This window comes from Leptinotarsa decemlineata, unplaced genomic scaffold (assembly GCF_025532065.1).
Source record: "Leptinotarsa decemlineata unplaced genomic scaffold, Ldec_3_MD MMD2_tig00000882_RagTag_RagTag, whole genome shotgun sequence".
NCBI lineage: Eukaryota > Metazoa > Arthropoda > Insecta > Coleoptera > Chrysomelidae > Leptinotarsa > Leptinotarsa decemlineata.
Genome location: NW_027412556.1, coordinates 3099408 through 3121590, shown reverse-complemented (window position 1 = coordinate 3121590; position 22183 = coordinate 3099408). Strand labels below are relative to the sequence as shown.

The 22183-nt window shown below is 35.6% G+C and overlaps 1 protein-coding gene across 1 annotated transcript; it reads right to left on the bottom strand.

Moving 5' to 3' along the window:
* Nucleotides 1-1394: 1394 nt before the first annotated feature.
* On the bottom strand, nucleotides 1395-19722 carry Bub1 (Bub1 kinase). Its single transcript, XM_074174811.1, is given in 13 exon segments — nucleotides 1395-2140; nucleotides 2247-2459; nucleotides 3712-3786; nucleotides 3789-3897; nucleotides 3945-4143; nucleotides 4827-5214; nucleotides 6582-6945; nucleotides 9403-9698; nucleotides 11638-11983; nucleotides 16074-16298; nucleotides 17905-18109; nucleotides 19370-19531; nucleotides 19584-19722. Coding segments are annotated over 12 exon segments (3195 nt in total). The 5' UTR covers nucleotides 19498-19531; nucleotides 19584-19722; the 3' UTR covers nucleotides 1395-1493.
* Between the last annotated feature and the right edge of the window lie 2461 nt (nucleotides 19723-22183).

Genomic DNA, 22183 nt, shown 5'->3' with positions numbered 1-22183 from the left:
TTAGAAAACAGTGAGAATTATAGAGAGAGAAACATTTCTCAAGTCTCTTCTTAGATTTGAGAAGCTGAAGTTGGATTAATGCCATTATTCAACTATGAATCATATTTCTAGGCCCGTGATTTGTTCAAACAAAGATGCATAGAAACCCTGGTGTTCAAACCGATTTGATAATTTTTGTCAAAATCTCTCGACGCTTGAAATGAGATTAACCCAACTATGTATACATGTTTATAGCACTGTAACATAATACAATTTTTACTATGTTTATAGTTGGAACAAGAATCGTTTCCCATTGTGAACATTGGTGTGATCTTTGTGCCTCTATGAATAGAATGCAGAAGTACGTTGGATCTCTTTATTCTATGAACGAATGAAGAGTGCCATAGATCGAGTGCTTTCATCAAAATATTTTACATAGGCAGAAGTAATAGTAATTATACCATGGTATTTCTATCTATCTCCAAACTAAATGCAACCCAAGATATAATTATGTGGTTCATACTTGAGATATGTTCCAAAATTAACCAGAAATGTGGTTCGGTGATTCTAAAATCTTCATTACCATGGTACTATTGAAAAACCAACTTTTTTCTAATTCAACTGACTGTATCTATTATGGTTGGGACTTTCCCTTTTCATTTTTGACAGATTATTCAATACATTCATATGTTAAAAAAATGTTTAAAATATGTTTTTTCCATTAATCACCTATCGCACAACTACGAACGACAACCCTCAGAAGTCGAAACTTGTGCGAGCTAAGGACTAACGAGGTCTTACCTTTTAACGTGTGACTCCTAACACGGGTTGGAGGATAGCGAGTAAAAATCGAGCGTTCTGCCTTCGGCTTGAACCATCGACTCACACATCGAACAATTGACTGAGTGAACAAAGCACCCACGTCGAACCGCCTGGCTACCGACCAACCAAATATACTTAGATAACTGAATAATACTGAAGAGAAATATACACTTGCTATACAATAGCGAAACATGTGTCGCAGTTTTTGTAAAATCCTTCATAGTGAAAAATCATACAAAAAACTCCATTAATTAGTTTTAGACATATATATTGATTTTGAATACCAGGGCTGTGACTGTAGACAGAGTAGTTGGTAATGAGGAATTAATCTTCAGCAGAAAAGAAATTTTAAAAACTGTTTTGGTCAGTTACTTTCGTCGATTTTCAATTGAAAAAACACATTGGCTTCACAGAAGTCGTTTGAACTTGAGCTGGATAATCACCCAGTTTGGTTTCGAAGTCGAGATAGGGATAAATTATAGTTTATTAAAGCTTGACGTCCAACATATATTGACTTATCTATATGCATATAATCTCTCAGAAAAGCTATACTTTTAACAAACCTAATGTTAACAAAAAAGAAAAAACAGCCATCTGTTGTAAAAATAATATTTCAAAGATTACATCTAAACTAGAAATAAAATACATAAATAGAAGTAATTCCGAAAAGTGGTCTAATTTGAGTGAAATGACTATCGGTTCTTAAGTAAATTAACAACATTCCTCATCTGCGTTGATAATGCTGTGCTGGAATCCTTAGTTTCAAGATTCTCTCCTAGCATAAACAGTAACGTTGCCGTATCAGCTGGTCCTGTTTGTTGATTCAGCAAACTACTGAAAAACATATTCCACAAGTCTACTTTGGAATACCTAGGAAAACGTTGGACAATTGACCACAATCCATCTTGTTTCTTCAATTTAATGTAAGCGTCAAAAAACAGAACGTGTGCCGTGGCTGCAACACAAAACAAATCGGTGTGGTAGTTCCACGGTCTACCATCCATCATTTCGCAGCAAACAAAGTCCTCCGTTGTCACTCTTCTAGTAAACGAGGCCTTTTCAGGAAATAAGGTCATATCAATGCTGCACCCAAAATCGATTAATTGCAAGCCGACTGTATTGTCGGGCAAGACAAACACTAGAAAGTTGTCCGGTTTGATATCGGCATGGATTATTTTAACCTCGTGCATGGCCTGTATTATCTGGAGCATTTGAATACAGAAGTATATTACGAGAGATTCTTTCATCGGTGTTCCAAACTTCAGCTTGTGTGAGTTTGCCAAATCCAGCAAGGATCCACCAGGCATATATGCAGAAATCAAGATAGATGCCTGATCACCTAAAAATAAAATTTATCGGTATATAAGTAAAAATATGTCAATTTTACATCATCTGAGTTGTACGGAAACAGAAAGAAAAGGCATTACATAAATGATATAACTTACCAAAGTACGCCAAGGGAATATCCATAAATCTATCTCTGAGTGGATGCTCTGCTAATCTAGCTTGTAGCTCTCTACAAATGTAGAATTCCCATTTATTCGCAGGTTTCTGATATTTCAATGCAACTGTAGCGTTACTATCCAAGTCGAGAGCTTTAAAAACTGTTCCAAAGGTACCTTTACCTAACTGCTTTTCTACAATATACTTTTCTCTATCTGAAAAATTAAAAATGTTTCAGCTTTTGCGGAGGACAACGAAATATTCGAAGAAATAAATTAATTCTTGGGGGTCCTCCTTCAGATGATGCAAATTATCAATTGATTTTCCTTTGAAAAAGAAACTTGAGGAACTTTTTATGCACATTTTAGATTCTAATGCATGTGGTACAGGCATGCTTCCGTATTGTTGAACAATATTTCCACTTTGAACTGAGATAAGTATACAGTTTTTAAAGTGGAAGAACTAGAAAAACGGGAAATTATGTCAGCAGAGAAGCTATCGTATAAGAGAATTCAATTTCCGAAGAGATCAAATATTCAAATGATGAGGTTGTTCTGAAAAAAAGCAGTAGACTCTATTCATTGCCTTGTACTATGGATGAAGATGGATTACTCCGTTCACACTGAAATTTTATCTCTTTCATAAACTATATTAGGTTAGGTTAGGTCCAAAGTGAGTGGGTCTATCTGACCCTCCATCGCAACCCGCAAAGGTTTATTGTGGCTCACACCTATTTACACTCGACCAATTAAACCCAGCTTCTTAACGAAGCCGATTAGTTTGTAAGGTGAGTGGTCTTTCAGGTCAGATGGTAAATGTACGGCTCTGCCGAACTCTAATCTTTCAAAACTTCCCTAAAGTTCCAGTTGAGGGCATGCACCTTTAAGATGGGATGGAAAGCGATTGAATATTTCTAACCCATTATAAATGAAAGAGTCCTTAATAGGGGAATATTTTGTGATGGGCAAATTAAAGTTTTTTTTGGCGAGTGGCTTTGCGTTAATTGAAAACCGATTTTGATGTTTTACTATGAGACATTTTCAATAATAAATATTGATATTACAGTGTACTTGAACAAGAAATTTTCCACAGTGAATTCTTCAGTTATTTTCTTTAGATCATTGAAAAGTGCTCAGTTTGAACATTCTAAATAGTGAAACTTTCAGGTGACCGTCTAATCTAGTATTTTCATTAGAAATTTTCGAAATAAGGGTTGCTGTGAGAGCAGAGTGGCTGAAAAAGTTTTGATTTTTCCATAGAAATGTGTTTCCCCAAAGACTAAAGATTTTTTTTTCTATAGTCTCAGTATCAAATGACAGTATATGTATTATATTCTTTCAAGGTAACTTTGTAAGACAATATGTTTGTTCATCTAAAAAAAATTATCACTGTTGCATTTACTCGTATTTTGATGACAACCATATTACTATTATTATTATTGATTACTCGCAGTTTTTCCTGCCTCACCTATAAAAACTGGCTCCTTCTTGATACATATCCTAGGTAAAAATGGTATTTCTTTATATCCATAGGTATGAGGGCCGGAAAGCTGACTCTTTCCAATAACTGGTTGATCAAGCTCGATTTAAATGGATCCGAAGGAACAAATTCCAAAGGCGCAACTTGGCAGGAGGTGGGATTGTTCTGATTGGACTCTCGACAGGACTGCCTTGCATCGGATCTACGATTTCATTTTGTACAGCCACTCCTTCATCTCCTATAACGATGGGCTGGGTAGGATCATAGAGGTTTCCCAATAAACTCGAACGCAGGGCTGCGTTCGCCATCAAATTTTGTGCCAAGTAGCTGTTGTGCTCTTCTGATATAGTTCCCATTTTGTTCGTGTGGTTATTGAATATCGAAGACTTTGTTGTGGCACCACTCGAACTAGAAGACGATCTTGACAAAAAAAAATAGCATATTTAGATAAATAACACAAAATGTAAAAACAAATGATGTGTTTATTTCTTTTTATTTGACTATTGAAAAATCCATCAATTATATGGCCCATTAAAGAGAGCTGGAGTGATATCCATTGATAAGTTTACCAGTAAAGTTCCTCAATTTGGTACATCTATATAGTCAAACATGTCAGATATTTGACTCGAGGTCTGTTTGTATCCTGTCCTGGACAGAAAGCCAGTCCAATACTAGCAGGAGAGTCCTAATGGGGATATATCTGTTACACTTCAAAAGCAATCTCATTTTCCTATTCCGTTGAATACTATAACATATGTTTGAAAATTGAGATGATAGTTAAGTTTTGTGAAGAATTACTTTTTTGCAATTTTGTTACTATAATATTGCTTTCTTCCCACCGTGCAGTTTTTGTAGGGATCTCCAATTTTTTGTAAATATAAATTACAGCCCATGTTACAGGCGAAAGAATTTCTGAAATTGATTTAGTAGGTTTAGAGTTCATCTATTGCAAATGAACAAAAAAGAAACAAACAATTCTGACAGTACTGTCATTAAATTTATGGAAAAAGCATGTATTCTACTCGTAGGAAATAACCTCCACTGTTTCGAATGATTACAACGGTAACATTCAATTTGTAATTCAACTGAAATATTTTGCTCACCGAAAACTTTTCGTTTCCTCAAGAATGGTACTGAGAGCATTGTGTTTCTCCATTATCTTTGGCTCGGTGAACAGTTGCTTTCTTGTATTTCCGAATTCCTCTTCATTGGAAATGGTATTCAGCACCGGTCTCTTGTTCTGTGGCGTGCTAACTTGCATGGCATTCAAATTGAAATTGAATGCATAAGTATCACACGGAATTTCAAAATCTGTCCGATCTTGACATACGAGGTCTTCGAATGAAGAAGCACTGTTATCGCTGAACTGCGGCATCGGTTTAGCGCTGTCGTTAGCTTGCGCGGTATCTGCGATGTCCATGCCCCCTCGAGAACCCGTTTCCGCTAATTCGTCAGCGTTCAACACCTTGAACGCAGTTTTCATAGCACTTCCTGTGGAAAAATATAACTAAAAGCTGTTCATTTGTCAAACAATGGAATTCCATTACACCTTTTTCTGTATTCATGGTTCAAATAATATTTTGATAGCTGAAATTGGAACCTCTAGTATAAGATGGATATAAAGAAAACACTTTTCCCGCACCCGCTTCAAAAAGATGTATCACAAGACCCCCCTTTCCATTTAATTTTTTTCCACAAATGTCACCCAGTCGCCATCTTGAAAGTTTAATCTGTCAATTTCACTTTACAATAAAGTATTCATGTATTAATTTCATTATCACAAATTTCAATTTTTTGAGTTGACCTGTTCAAAAAATAAAAGGGGGGGACATTGAAGAAAAGCACTGCATAATGATATCCCTTACAAATGAAGAACTCTGAGCCTACAAATGTGCAAGGAAACACTACCTTCTTGAACAATGCTTTTACCCTGTTGAGGAATATTTAAAGCCATATTTCTCCTCTTAGACATAAATTTTACAATTATACCTTTTATATTGTCCAAGCTACTAACTCATGTCATGTTTGAAATACTTTATACTGAACTTCGTTTACAAATGTATCCATTCCATAAAGGGGCATAATAATTTGTGAGTTGTATTGTACAAAATATTGTAACGAATCTAAAGCCGCCCCTGACCAGTATGCCGGCCGAATCATGTAACAAACACATGACATCACCGCGAAAGAATGCAGTCGGCAACCGCCGGTAAAACTCTAGTTTAGTACCGAACCGACTACCGATTTCTAGAAAGGACCGTTATAGTATATAAGCCCGGCTTCCCGACCCAAGAGGGCAGTTCAGAAAGTAAATCGAGCGGCTTAACAATCATTGCTTGTTTGTAATTTTTTGGCCAAAAACAACACTGTAATCATGCCTCAGCCACCGTATTCCCCAGATTTGGCCCCCTGAGACTTCCTGTTTTCAAGATTGAAGAGATTCATGAAAGGACGGCGTTTTGCGACGATTGGGTAGTTAAAAACCGAATCTCCGAGAGAGCTCAAGGACATACCAAAAAGTGCTCATCAGAACTGCTTTGAGGATTGTAAAAAACGCTGGCATACTTTGGAAAGAACACAATATAAATTGAATATTCACCTTATTTTTTGAACAGAGTAGTATATAGCAGAACCACATGACTTGAGGGAATCCCAAAGAAAGAACATCACACAAAACTACAAAAATTCAATTTGGTACAAAAATACTCGATTCTGTGTATTGTGATATGAATGTTGAGATTCAGCTAATTGTTCAGTAAATCAACCAATTTGTATTCTCATTAAAAAAGTATTCTCGACCACTTATTGAAAATGATTCTCAAAATAACATGAAAATTTTGTTTGAAACAAATATTTACCTTTCGCCTGCATATGCGGTTGAATTTCTTGCAGAGACTGTTCATATACAACGAAGTTTGTGGGAACTGGTTTGGAAAATGATTGAGGAGAACTGAAAATTTCGAAATTACTCGTAACAGGACTCTCTGTCCAAATAGTTAATGGCGTAACTTCCTGTTGTACTACATAAGGCGATGACGGTTGGTTAACGCTCATTAAGAGCTGCTCTTGTTTCTGAAAAGGAGACCGAGGTTGATAGCCTTTCGGATCCTGGTCATCTTGTTGGGGGCACTGCTGGAAGGAATTTTGATGCTCTTGCAAGGAACGTTGGAAAATTTCATTTTGTTGCAAAGCCATTGATCTTTGAAATATGTCATTTTTTATCTGGAAAATAAATAATGTTGGAAAAACAAAACACATGGTTCAACATAGTTCCTAATATGTTTCTTGTATTTGGCATAAATCCATTGTACTACATCTCCTTTAGTGTATTTTTTTCGGGTGATTCGATTCCAGTTAGAAAAATATTGAGAGGAAATCTTAAATTAGCTTTCGGTATCCCAGAGACTTATATACCTGACAATGATATTTGTGCATAAAATTGTTAATGATTCAATTAGAACATATCTTAAACTATTTGTTTTAATCATGATATTCACCAATATTACACTGGACATAATCTTGACATACATTTAAGGTAGATACTAAAGCATACTGGCTGCTTTTTATCCCTTTGTTCAGCTTTCAATTAGATAGATAGATAGATATCCTTTACTAGTTCTTTGTAATAAAAAAACCTTTTCAGATGTAGAACATGTCAATTACAGTAAACATTACAGAAGTAGTAGAAAATCATGAGGCAGCATCATTAATATTGGTTAAGAATATAAATGGCCACATATGTACGAATAACAAGGTTATCACAGTCAATATACTTAATGTAATATTATTATATTAGATACAGAACACGAACATATGTGTTCTGTATCTGTGTGCTGCATAAACTACCGTAATCATGTAACTCCATATTTATTGAAATTAGATCAGCTGAATATTGAGTTTAGAATTCGTTATCTCATATCTGTATTCTTATATAAACTATTGGAAAGCAAAACTCCTAATTACTTGTTCAGATTACTTAGTAAGCGATCTGATAATCATTCTATCAATTTAAGAAAAGATACATTTACCATTCCATATCATGTTACCACCAAATTTGAGGGATGTTTTTCTTACTTTGCACCAAAGTATCTAAATAATTTATTACCGTATATGCATTTGTCTATATATCAATTCAAAAGTACTTTGAAAATTAATTTCTTAGATGTTCAAAAACGATTGTAATCTTTTATGTTATCTTTATAATCTCATAATAGCTTGTTTTATATTATTTTTGTGTCTATTGTAATTGTTATTGTTATAGGTAGTCTTTCTTACTGTATGCTTATTTTTTTTCCTAATTATGGGACGGGTGGAAGATAGCCTCCGGCTAACCCTTTTCCCTTTGTGTATAAAACCTGTTTTTGCACAATAAACATTATTATTATTATTATTATTATATACATCTATATGTAGGGTTCAAAAGAGACTAAACTACATCAAAATGCAGAATGATACCACATGAAATATTCAACGCGAACATCAGTTTAAATTATCATTGAAGAATTCTTCCAGCGAATAATAAGCTTCAGAGAGAAGCAAGGTTTTCAATTTATTCTTCATGATCATAGAATAAACTGAGAGCAGAGCAGAGCGTCTATGACTTTAACTTATACTACGATGGGTCTGAAAGTTTCTGAGCTCCACATGAAGATGGCAGCACTCGTAAATAACAGCTGGTGAATTTAGTTTTTCATCTGTTGACAGTTGCTCACCAAAGTTTCAGCCATTTTGGACGTACAGTTGTTATGTAACAGTCGTTTAAGTCAGTTGATGAGGGCGTTTTTATGAAAATGCACAAAACCGAGTCTCGAGCTGTCATTAAATATTTTCTATGACATCAAACATATATCTATCTATCTATCTTCTGTTGATGACTGCATCTCAGGGTATTCCCCTTTTCTGAGAATTTCAAGTCAAATTTTAAAAAAAATATATAGAAAAAGTAAAAACCCTCTAATCATAAAATTCAACAAACATCAATAAGTCATATAATATATCCTCAAATACTGATCTGGAAATTGGTGGTTTTATAAAAAAATTTATATCATTTTCGCCCATATAATCAACGATTTGGTAAAGAGGGAAATTAATATGAGCCAGTACGATATCATTCCCCGAATATACATTTTGTACCCAAAAGAACCATTCCATATATATATCCGAAGCGAGAAAAACTAACAAGTCTTCTAACGGTTTTATCCCTTTTCTTTTTGTCCTCCCACATATTATGGTAAAGCCCAGTTTCATTAAGGAACATATTGTCTTCAGTTTGTCCTTTAGCTTGAGAAACAGACATGAAAACAGCTATTAATCCGGCCAGCCATATTCTGAAGATATCTAAATCGTTATTCAAAAACTTGTAACGAAACCTACTCTCAGAGACGGCAAAAGCTGCATTGAGAATTAGAGGGAATATTTTGAAAAGTAACAATTACGGTTTAAAAACATTTGTTTATATCAGTTCTTTCCAGTTTATAATGGGCAACCCTATAACAACATAAATATTCATCAAATGCAAATAAAAACCTAAATCAACAATTTCAAGTCTACTCCGATATCACAAATGCATCAAAGCCAACCCTATAACAACATAACTAAAAGTCATGATTCATTAAATATCAAGAAAGTAAACGAAAAAAAAAATCAACAACTGCATGTCTAGTCAATTATGAAAATCACCTCATGAAGAGATTCTTGCATGAATTCGACATCTTCCAATATCTGTTGTTCTTCCTGGGGTAGCTGCCTACTTAGGGCTTTTTGACTGTACTTGGGAGCCCTTATTTCTTCGATGCTGTATTCTGTATTCGGGTCTCTATAAACTTGGGCTTTTGGGTACATGGGAATATGTGCTGGATTTGGTGGCTCTGGATAAGTAATACTGACTATGAAGTCTGAATAATCTTCCAGACATTGCTTTGGATGATTTTTGGGGAGGCGAAGACCTTCTGGTTCCTCCGGAACATCTTGGTGGACTGAAAATGATACAGTTTGACAAATCGTGAAGACAAAAAGTTCAACAAAATTCAGCGAATATTTTGAGTTTTCACCAAAAATGAAATTTCAGTTTGCTACTAATTTTATTACTGCACGTCTCACCAGAAATCTGGGAAAACTCAACATATGCGAGGTCTGTTAAAAAAATAGGGTGCATTTTCATTTTTAGCAAAAAATATTTATTTATTCATCAATGTCTATCTTTGAGGAAGATGTTTCACATACATATGTCGAGCCAAACATAGTGGCCAAATTTATAGCTAGTTTCTTGCAATTTTCATATTTTTTTTGGAACATGTTTGGTCCAAAATTCTTCAGTGGATACCGTTTTATATATTTGCAAAGATACATCTTCTTGCAAATCAATTATCTCTATTTGAAGTGATGCCTTTGGCAGACACATCTGTCCATTCTGCAGCTACATCAACTTCAAATGATGATTTAAGAAACGGAGCTAGCTTGCCCATCTCTGCAAAGTCTTGGAATTTTGTAGCAAATTCGTTCCTAAGATTGACCAGAAATTTTACAAACACTGCAATGCCTTCTTCAGAGTTCTTTTTATATTATAGAATTCTCGGAATATGAATAAATTCTTGTCTTGCAATATCTTTTTTAGAGATATCCAGCTTGCTACGAAAAGCAGACACGTTTTGTATCAGATCACATATTAATTTTCCATTTCTTTGTGATTCTGTGTTGAGAGCATTTGAATATTTCAAAATATCTTTAAAAAAAGCCATGACCGGCATATTACACTTGTTTGTGCTTTCTGGCTCCCTCCGTATCTAAGTTTTGCAAGAAGCAGGTTACTTCTTCTTTCATCAGCCATACACTGTCAGAAAGAAACTCCTTGAAATGTCAGCGCTGAAGAGCAGAATATGATCTCATATCACTTCTTTCAGTGTAGCACTAAGTTTTCCACAATGGGCTGCCTAGTGAATTATGCACTGGACGATATTAGACTTGAGTTTTTATCCCTGATTCTCTTAACTACACCTTTTTCTCTGCCGATCATTGCTGGGGCCCCGTCAGTTGAAAGCGACGACGCCATTTTTCTTAACCAGCGTTAGATTTAGTAATAAATTCATCAATGACCTTGAATAAATCTTCTCCTCGAGTGTAACCTTTCAACAGCAATATTTCTAGCAACTCTTCCCTAAAAATCTGACACTCAATATCAAGAAATCTTACAAAAATAGACATTTGTTCATCATCAACAATGTCACATGATTCATCAAGTGCTATGGCGTAGCAAGGTGCCTTTTACAGAAGTTACAGAAGAGTGTTTTTAATATCAGCAGCAAAAATTTCCATTTTTCGCTGATAATGGAATACTTTGAAATGCAGCGACATCTTTTTTTCTTCAAAAAGTGCCGTGACTGCTTCTAACATACATTTTTTCACCATCTCAGAATCTGAAAATGGTTTCTGCTGTTTATTAAGCGTTCAGCACACACGTAGCGTTGCTTCTGTGGATTTTTCTTGCTCGCTAATGCAACGAACTAGTAATTTTGTGATTTTTGTTTTGTGAGAACTGAGATTGAAGTTTTTCTTTACAAGCCTTACGCTAAGAGTAAAGTTTAAGACAGTTAATTCTTTAATTCGTTACAATACTTAGTTGAATTCTATGTGGCTTAAAAATATTACCTCAATTAATAAAGGTACAATATACCTTATCTACGTATTAATTTTTATATTTGGTATATAACGCATTACAATATTTGGCGGTCCGATATTCGACTTTTCGCGGTCTGGAAACGGTCCGCCTGTTGCTGACCGTTGCTCTAAACCTTATAACTCGAGAATTATTTTTTTTACTTTTTTTAAACAGTGCACAACTAAATTTTACTGACGACATACCTTAGGTAAATATCTGCTTCGATGCAAATAAGAAAAGCAGTACTTCTCATTACTCACCCACAAATGCTGGAGTAATAGGTCCAACAACCCTTTTTTTCACCGGAACAGTGGTCCAAGGTCCCGGCTTCAGAGTATTTTCTTTCCTTACATCCTGACGTTTTGCGGCCGTGACTATACTTATAGGGGCAGCCTCAGTTGACGGTCCAGACATATCGACATTTTTATCTGTATAAATATGCACTGTAGCGTTCGGTCTCGATACCGAAGGGTGTGACGGAACTGTTACTACACCATTGCTACTAGGAACCCTAATACTAGATACCCTGCCGGGTCTGTAAGTATGCAATGAGGTTAGTGCCTGACGTTTTTCGACTAGTTGATTTTCATCTCTACCGAATATACACTAAAACAGAATTAAACATAATGAAGAGATGAAAAATACGAATGATAGTTCCCATATACGAGCGTGTTCCCAGAAGTACCCGGCCTGACCTAGAGATGGCGCTGTATTACAGAGTACACAATCTATAAAACATATGTTTCAAGTTTGAAGACGCTGCTTTGTTAAGTATTTGTTAGGCAGCCATCAATAGCCAACTTTTTCGGTGAATTTGTGAAAATGGAGAAAATTGGTAGTCGTTATGTGGTGAAATACTTTTACTCAAAGGCCTCAGCCCACAAATATAAAACCTAAACTGGATTATACTCTGGATGAGTCTGCTCCTTCGTTTACAACAGTAAATTATTGGGTAGCAGAGTTTAAACGAGGCCGTACGAGCTGCCATCGCAGTGGTCGAACAAATGAGGTGACGACTCCAGAAACGGTGAAGAAAATCCACAACGCGGAACTGAATGATCGTCGACTGAAAGTCCGGGAGCTAGCAGACTTTGTACGAATTTCAAAAAGTGCGATACATTTATATTATCTGAAAATTTGGACATGCTCAAGCTGTATGCAATCTCTGGTCTGGTGGCCAAAGATGAAGCAGGCGACCGCCATCAACAAACTAGGCAAGGTGCAAAGACTTGCATGTTTGGGAATGACGGGAGCAATGGGAACTACCCCAACAGCTGCATTGGAGACACTCCTGAATCTACCTCCTTTACACTTTGTGATAATGGGGGAGGCCAGGATTCAGACTGAAAAACTCACCGAACTACAAAAGATCGGACCGAACAGAAATTTCGGAACAAGTGGAGGAGCACATATTGAATATGTGCACGGACCACATGACACCGAAGTACACCTTTAACACAAACTTCACGGCCAAAATCATAAGCCGTTAGGAGTGAAAGACCATTAGTCAACCCGAAAACATGTTTGAAAAAAACACCAAAAACACCTGGTATACAGATGGATCGAAGACCAAACATGGAACGGGAGCTTGAATATACCGAGCGGATAGAAATTTAAACTACAGTTATCCGCTAGGACTATACACATCCGTCTTTCAGGCGGAAGTGTATGCTATTTTGCAGTGTGCTTATTAAATTGAGACCTCAAAGAAATGAGCGGATCAATATTTTAACAGATAGCAAGAGCGTACTAGATAGAGGCTCTGACAAACCCGAAGGTGACATCAAAACTGGTCTGGGAATGCCATGAAGAATTGAATGAACTTGCAAACAGGAACAAATTAACTTTGTACTGGGTGCCAGGGCATTCAGGAATCACAGGTAATGATAAAGCTGATGACTGCGCTAGACGCGGATCTTCAACTTCATATATAGGTCCTAAACCAGCTCTGGGTACGAAACCAGATTAGGACATGGACCAATGAGAAGCGTACAGAGTACTGGACAAAAGTACCTGGCAACAAACACAGTAGAACCTTCATTAGGGAACCGTCCGAGAAAAGAACCGAAGAACTTCTTCAATGTAGTAGGGATCGGCTCAGAATAATTACAGGGTTACTAACCGTCATTGTCCACTCAGAAAACACCTGAATAAAATGAGGCTGTAAATGAGACTGCAGATTATACAACGAAGGGATAGAAACAGCTCTACACATCTTATGCGAATGTGAGGCACTGAATCACAGAAGGCAGACAATATATGTACAAACTAGTACAGGGAATGAGACTGATGGAATGGGTGTCATGAGAAGATGGGAGAATGAACGCAATAAGCCCAAGAGGCTGCAGTGTTTTCTGGAGACCTGACTGAATGGACAAGTCAGAAAGCTTCTAAGGTACCAAAAAAAAGCTGGTATAAGTCAAGACGGGTGCCGCGTTTGCTCACACTCGAGCAAAGACAGTATCGTGAAGATGTTTCAATTGAGTGTTCAACGAAGTTTCACAGCAACAAACCAGAAGTCCTGCGTCGATTCATAACCATAGATGAAATATGGGTACATCACTTTACATCGAGACAAATAACAATCAAAACACTAGACTCAACAGGGGAGGCGGGTTGGCTATCCTTGTCCATCTTTCACTGCCTGAACTACTGTGCATGCTGTTTTTGGCGAGTGCATTGGCTCGGGATGTGGGGGTTGAGCAAACTGGCCATCGGATGCCTGCTTCCACATAGCCCCGCTGGATACGGGAATGACAGAATCACTTGTGGTTCTGTTATTCCCTAACTGAATGGCATCCCAACGATGGCTTAATCCTAAGCTGTGTGTATCCATGCCGAGAAGATGAATGACATAGAGCCTATCAGCTGTCTCTACGGAACCTTCGAGATACCGGGCACCCTCTCGTCGTAGCATCGCCTTGTCACGGTAATGCAGGGCTCTGCCGTGATTGACCTTCTTTTCTAGCTACTCGTTGGACTTTTATGGACTGAGTAAACTTAAAAATTCTTTCTGGCGCTGAGTCTACAGAGGAGAAGGATGTCGAGCCAACGACTCCAACTGATCTCCCTGTACATTAAGTTCAGAAGCGAGAGCTTCTCAACTCTCCAACTCCTGATCCAATAACTGAACCTAAAAAAAAGGTTTGGTGGTGCAGCCAGAAAACGACTGAGTCGTCTCCCTCAAGAGCAGGGTACCTTATGAAACCGCCTTGCACCAAATTCTTGAGCGGCGTACGCATAATCTGTCTCTCATGAGCAGGTTAGCAAACGTTTGCGCTCAAGTGACGATTTACCAAAACCTGCATAGTTGAATCTAAGGCATCGTCAGGTGTAGCTGACGTGCAAAAACCCTCATATGGGAAGGTTGTCGCGGGTCTCAAGGTGGGAAACTTGCACCTTGACTATCCGAGTACCTCATTAATGATGAAACAACAGCAGAGAATATACTTTGTGCCTGCCCCGCTCGGGACCGAATTAGGTTTTTAGAGTTCGGCAGAGCCTTACTCTTACTATGTGACGTGAAAGACCACTCACCATACAAACTAATCGGCTTCGTTAAGAAACTGGGTTTATTTGGTCGAGTGTGAATAGGTGTGAGCCACAATACCCTTGCGTGTTGCAGTGGAGGGTCGAATAGACCCACTCACTTTGGACCTAACCTCAACAGGGAGAACCTGCTCCAAAGAAGGCGAAGATCGTTTCATCTGAAAGTAAGGTCATGGCATCGATTTTTTGGGATGCGTATGGGATAATTTTTATTGACTATCTTAATAAATGTAAAATTATCAACGGCGAGTATTATGCAAACTTATTGCAACGTTTGAGTGAAGAAGTCCAGCAAAAACAGCCGTTGTTTCATCAAGACAATGCACCAGCTCACAAATCCTTTATCACAATGACCAAAATTAACGAATGTAAGTTTCATTTGCTGTCTCATACACCCTATTCGCCAGATTTAGTCTCCCAGCTCATTTTCTGTTCCTCAACTTGAAAAAATGGCTTAATGGTCAAAGATTTTCCAACGATGAAGACATGATGTCGGCAGGTAATGACTATTTTGAGGGGCAAGACAGTTCTTATTTTAAACATAATAGTATCGAACTTATTGAACGTAACTGGTAAAAGTGTATACAGCTGCAAGGAGATAATGTTGAAAAATAAATACATTTTTTTCAAAAATTTTCTTTGTTGGGCCGGGTACTTATAGGACCAACCTCGTACCATAATAGTGAGGTTAGAATAGATTCCAACAAGGATTCATCGATGGATTCAAGTAATAATGTTTCCCTATATTTTTATAAGTCTAAAACTTGGACAATTTTCACTATATTTTTTGTTTGATCGGCCCGAGATCTAGTATATCATCTCGGCATCTGATAACTAAATATTTTGTCACTATGAACAATTTGTTTTATACTCTTTTCGAAAACCTGAAATTCTCTGAGAAATCCTCTCTTCAAAAAAAAGGGAATGTTGAAGCCTAACCCGACTATTATGGTATTTTTATTTCCATCATCACACTTGGGAAAATCCATCTTGTGAAAGTATATCGAAATTTAAATAATCAAATAGCCTCAAGACACCATACTTAGACATTCGGTTCAGACTGATTTCCACACAGATGATATAATTTTTCCCAAACACAAAAGGAGCTGACAAGCCAACTTTCGCTTATAATCAACCTTCAACTCACGTGTTGTCCTGCAGCCATAATCAAGTTTTTATGTGCGGTATCAAGATCTTCGTATGGCTGAGCCAAATTCCGTTTTCCCTCTTCGAAGACATTATTGGCAGAATGAAAATCTCCGGCAGCTTCATGATAATACGCCCAGGCCCGATACAAATCTGCGCAACCTATGCACAACCCTTTAGCCTTTAACATGTGATATAGTTCCAATGGATTCGGATGAAGGTCAAACTAGAATAGATTTTGTTTGTTGTATCTCATGAGAGGGAATAATAAAAAACGGTAATTATTGTATCATCATCATACAGAGTTTTCATGAAGTGTGGAAACGCTTCATTATCATTCAATGATTTTTGAAGGTCGACTTTGTACTCAAGTTTTCCATTTTTTTTCAAAAATAATTTTCTTCCCAGCCCTTACAAGATATTTTTAATCAGAAGGGTTTATTTTTATGTGAAAATTGAAAACCCATATGAAATAGATAATAATAATAATAACCCTCTCTCGATCAATCTCTATCACCCTCTCTCTATATATATCACCCTCTCTCTATCACACTCTCTCTATATATATCACCCTCTCTCTATATCACCCTCTCTCTCTCTCTCTCTCTCTCTCTCTATCACCCTCTCTCTCTCTCTCTCTATCACCCTCTCTCTCTCTCTATCACCCTCTCTCTCTCTCTATCACCCTCTCTCTCTCTATCACCCTCTATCTCTCTCACTCTCTCTCTTTCTATCACCCTCTCTCTTTCTATCACCCTATCTCTCTCTATCACCCTCTCTCTCTCTATCACCCTCTCTCTCTCTATCACCCCCTCTCTCTCTACCACCCTCTCTCTCTCTACCACCCTCTCTCTCTCTCTATCACTCTCTCTGTCACAGAGAAAAAAATCAAATTTTTGGCAAAAGAAATCTTCTGTAGTAAAGACAGAGAGGCTCAGTTTTTTTTCTGCAAATACTGTTTCATATTTCAGCAAGAAAAGGCAGCCGTTGCTAACTAAAATCATTACAAGATTGAAAGTATTCAATATTACGAGGAGCATCTATAAAGTAATTTACTTAGATGGAAACGAAAAATGTTTGGAACACACTGTTGTTTTTGAAATATCTGCCTTCAAGATTGATATACTATTGCTTAAATTCAAACTAATTATCTAAACAGTTTTATCACTCTAAAGTTGAAAGCAATGACTCAAGAACTGTTTCTATACCCTATAAAATGTGAATGACGAAAACATGCTCATCTTGCTGACCTAGTTAGTATCACGAGGGCAAATATTACGAAACTTGCGGTATGTAAAAAAAATGTTACTCGAGGACTTACCTGAACTTTATACGTTAAAATAAAAGCAGTTTTTCATACAGCAGAACTACGCTCCTTTCAACAATCGTTTCACCAACAAAGTTAGTATCATCAGGAGATGATCTAAACTAGTTCAAATTAGTTCGAGTCACCTTATGTGATAATCAAGAAAAAATATTTATGGTCTTGAAAAGTAATACAGACACCAGTGATGATAGTGAAGGTATCCAGAATAGAGCACCGAAGGCCACTCGTACCAACCAACTATTTAATATATAATACAATAGGAACAATTTGAAAGTATACATTTTTACTTAAATTTAATTTCACTCAACTAGAAGTTGATTTTGCCGAAATCTACCCTTTGAGAATATTTGTCAAATCATAAAAAACTCCATGCATGTTATATTCTACTACGATACCGCAGGCATATAACTTTGAAGGATCACTATAGTATTTTTTCGGAAACTAATGAAGATGAATTGATATGAATAACTATTCAATATAATCATTATATTATATATAAACTCACATATTTGATCAACAGTTTACAAAAACGCCTATCATTTGTGTATCGCTTGTCATTTTCGAATCGGCACAAACAGTGTTCAAGCAGAGGAACGAGATTACCTTCATGGCCGTGTTTTGGATAGCTTTGTTCAATCCAAGAGATATAGTTATAGTAATTTTCCAATGGATCTTCTCCTGTGTATGTCCTTATTAAATGCTCAAATTGCCTGAAAGTGAATTATTTCAATATTTACTTTATTAATTATTTATGACATAGTAACACGTTGCTTTAAATATATATTATTCCAAATGTAATAACTATTAGTAGTTTTAAAATGTTTTTTTTTCAATATAAATAAACTTAACATTCCAGTAGATGCACCCAGTCTGTAAGACCGGTTATTCACTATATTTATGATTCAATTTCAAGAGTCTTTCAATCAACACATTGTTTTTAGCAAAAGTTAGGAGGATTAAGTCCTAAAATCATCAAATAATAGTTTGACCAAAATTTTTCAATGATTCTGGGTGAATCAAAACGTGAAAACATTTTTTTGCATCTTTTGAATGCATTTTTTGAAAGATTATGGTGTTGATAGTAACAATATTGAATGTAACAATACTTTTATATAAAATGAGCATAGATTTATCGATAGAAACCAGAATTTCAATTACCAAGCAATCCAGGGTTACAGAAGTACTAAAACTGCCCTCTTGTACAAATGAGAACTAAACCATTCTTACGTTATGCTAAAACCATACTGCCGAACGAGGGTACTCTTTCAGCAAGAGGTAAAGAAAACAGGACCCATGCTATTGGTTCCCAAGAGTAGGTATGTATCCCTTGACAACCAGACATAGACAATTACACAGAGGCATAACAGTGTTTATGAAACTCAATTTATATTTCATTTATATTCCCAACAATATATAAGATAATATATAAGATATAAGAATAAATGAAATATGGCTTTAGAAGTCATAATTTTTTGTATGTATGAAGTAAAGGCATAAATAAATTTTGAAAGTGTTGATTAACATAAAAATTTGTCTAGTGGAATGAATGAAGTTGTTCACCATTCAGTGATATTATTCAAGAATAAAATAGAATTCAAGAATGAAACAGTGATGTTGGTGCTAGATTACATATGTCTTTATTTCAAACTACATTTTGTATATAAATATATTCAGTTTAAAATTGTTGAAAAACACTTTGTTGCCTACAAATTGAAGTATTATTAATGATATTATCATTTGACTCCAAACAAATTTAAATTAGAAATTGTATTAAGGTTAATAAAAAACATCATGGGACCTAATGTGGAACCTTGTGGAACACCAAACGCATGACATTTCTCCTAGATAAATAAATCTTGACCTTAACAATGAAAGTAATAGTAAAATGAGATCAAAACAAATTATCTAAAATGAGATGAGAAATTTTGGAGTATCTACATCTATATCACAACAAATGAAACAAAACTCACTCTTTTTGTTGCAACAACTCTAACTGAAATTCTCTATTGGTCTGGGCCTGGAGTGCCATTCCCAACTGATGAACGTTTCTGCCTCCTCTCAGGGGCTGAATATTTTCTTTACTAAGATCAAAATCCATTGAATGACTTTCAGCAGCACTGAGCTGTCAAATGCTGAAAGGAAATTCGATCAGTTCATAAAAAACAAAAAAAATCGATCACATACATTAACATTAGAACTTAACGAAAATATCGTAAAACCGATATACTAACATCAACGTGAAATAATATAAAGATTATTACATGAGTGTTTAAACTTTAACCAATTTTTGTCTGAAATAGAATAGGCGAGAATAACGACAAAATTGACAGATTGACAGCGAAAGCATCTATTAAAGGTGTGTTCAGATAATATAAATTGAACAAATAAACGATTATTACCAAAGAGCAGTGTGATGCTTACTGTTCACATCACAGTCAAACATAATTAATTACAGTCATTTCGAAAATTCTGAATATATATTCGGTTCGAGCATTGTATTCAATATTCAGACAATGATAAACAGAGTGACGAATTCTATGCAAAGTTAGCTAAACATATATTACATGATAAACAATATAACAGACTTCATATTAAAATCAAAAACGAAAAAAATAAAATAAAAGAAAACAGAACAATATAGAAGACAGAGCAAACGAAATAACACAGGATAAGTTACATCAACAAACAAATATAAGATCGAGATATTGATACAAATATTCATTAAGATTATGTAAGGATTCAGAATTGATTAGAATTCAATAAAAGCAACATATATTAACATCTACTGACAAAAAATTTAAGATTCACAAAAAATTAAATAATTTGAATATTATATAGCATTGATCAAATAAATAGAATCATTGAATATACGCATTGAATGTAAATTTACTTGGCTGTATTAAACTGTTGTAACATCAACTTAGCTAAAACGAACTAAGTCTGGTGAATCTGAGTTTATAGACTGAAGGCTAATTAATCATCAAATATCTGATTGTTTTAAATTGAACTACCAAAACCACAACAACCAGAATAATATAGCCGATACCCCTTTTCCCGAAACAACATTATTTAGGTGCGCCCTTGTTCCAGTATTTATGTATATTTGAACCACTCTTGTTATAACAAAGCCATTTTTGAATGGTGGCTGAAACCATAGGAATCATATTGAAACCAAATATTTATTACGGAAAAAGAGAGAGATATAGAGAATATTTAGAATTACTCTGAAAAAGTGAAAATTGCCTAAATCATTATTAAAGATGACGTATTCTTCTTGGATTTCTGTTCTTAACCATACGAAAATCATTCAAAACATTTAATGGCATTGCTGAAGGATAGAGCAACTAATTTCCGGCAGTGTATTAATGTCCATCCTAAATTGACATAATATACATTTCCCAACACTTTGACAACAAAAATGCACTTTATTCAAGCATTCTGAATGACTAAAAAGTTCCAGAGTACACATTGTAAATTCATTACCGTTTCGAGTATTATGATGATTCAAAGGATGAATCGTGCATATCTAAAAGAACAAAGTACCTATTTTAGTGCATGGGATGCCTTGTCAGTTGAGAAAACACTTTCAATTTATCGCAATGGGCACAGGTAAGTTAATTGGAATATCTAATCACATACATGATTGCAACAAACTTACAATGAATGGATAGTTTATAATAAATCTAGAAAGAACAGTTGTCATTTGGTGAAGTGACTTTTAGGTATTTAAGCGGACTTTCGGTACAATGTAAGAGGACAATTGAGTGGAGGAGTGGAGTTTCCCAACATCAATATTTCCCTGAAAATTTTCGTGCATGAACTTTGAAACTCAGTGTCATTAATTTATAACAACAATAAAATTGGCACACAAAAAAGTTCTGTAAAAGAGCGAATTTTTCACTAGATGTAATGAAATTCTGGTTCTTATACACTTACATTCTTCAACATGCCCCGCTTATTATTACCACAAAGTTACAGTTTTGGTAATTTTTGGTGTTGTGAGACTGCATAAATAGACTGGAGCGCCAAAATTTTTCACTTCTACACTGATTTCAAATCTTGGAAAAAGCTGTGAATGGGCATATTTTATGATTATCAATCCCACTGGTTCACTGAGCAAATCTTTTTGGACTTACTAATCATTATGCAGAGCTAAATCTATATATCTGTAAAAAATATTACAATAGAACAAAGAATATTTGTAACTATGGTTCCTTATGGTATCAATCCATGTTTTCCTAAGGTTTGACGTTTGAATCATCGAACCTAGATTTTACTCACTCCGTGGTCGCTAAAATTTGACCCTTTTGCCATGTCAGTGGTAGAAAAATTACAAAGATGCCCTTCTATCCTTTTTCTTGTAGCCAAAATATCAGCGGGTTTTTTTGTAGACAAACCTCTGTCACTGTACAACAATACACAATATCAGATTGGGTTTCATCAATACATATAAGAGTAGATTAGTTTACTGCTTTCGATGACCGACTGATTCTATTCTTATCTTGTTTTTATTTATGTTATATATGTTTGATTTTGAGTTTATTCAAATTTCAAAGTTGTTTCATCATTTTGTGGGACTTCATTTTTTCCAGTATTCCGTAAGTTGGTAAAAATTATATAGTGTGTGAATATTTTGAATTTTTGCGTTAACATTTGTACGTGTCTATCAACTACTCATTCCACTTGCCAATATTCTGTGACAGAGATGAATATTCAAAGCTGCCTTCATCTAAGATTTGTCCATTTTCAAGCACAGAACTATAGAGAACGCGGAGTTTTTTTAG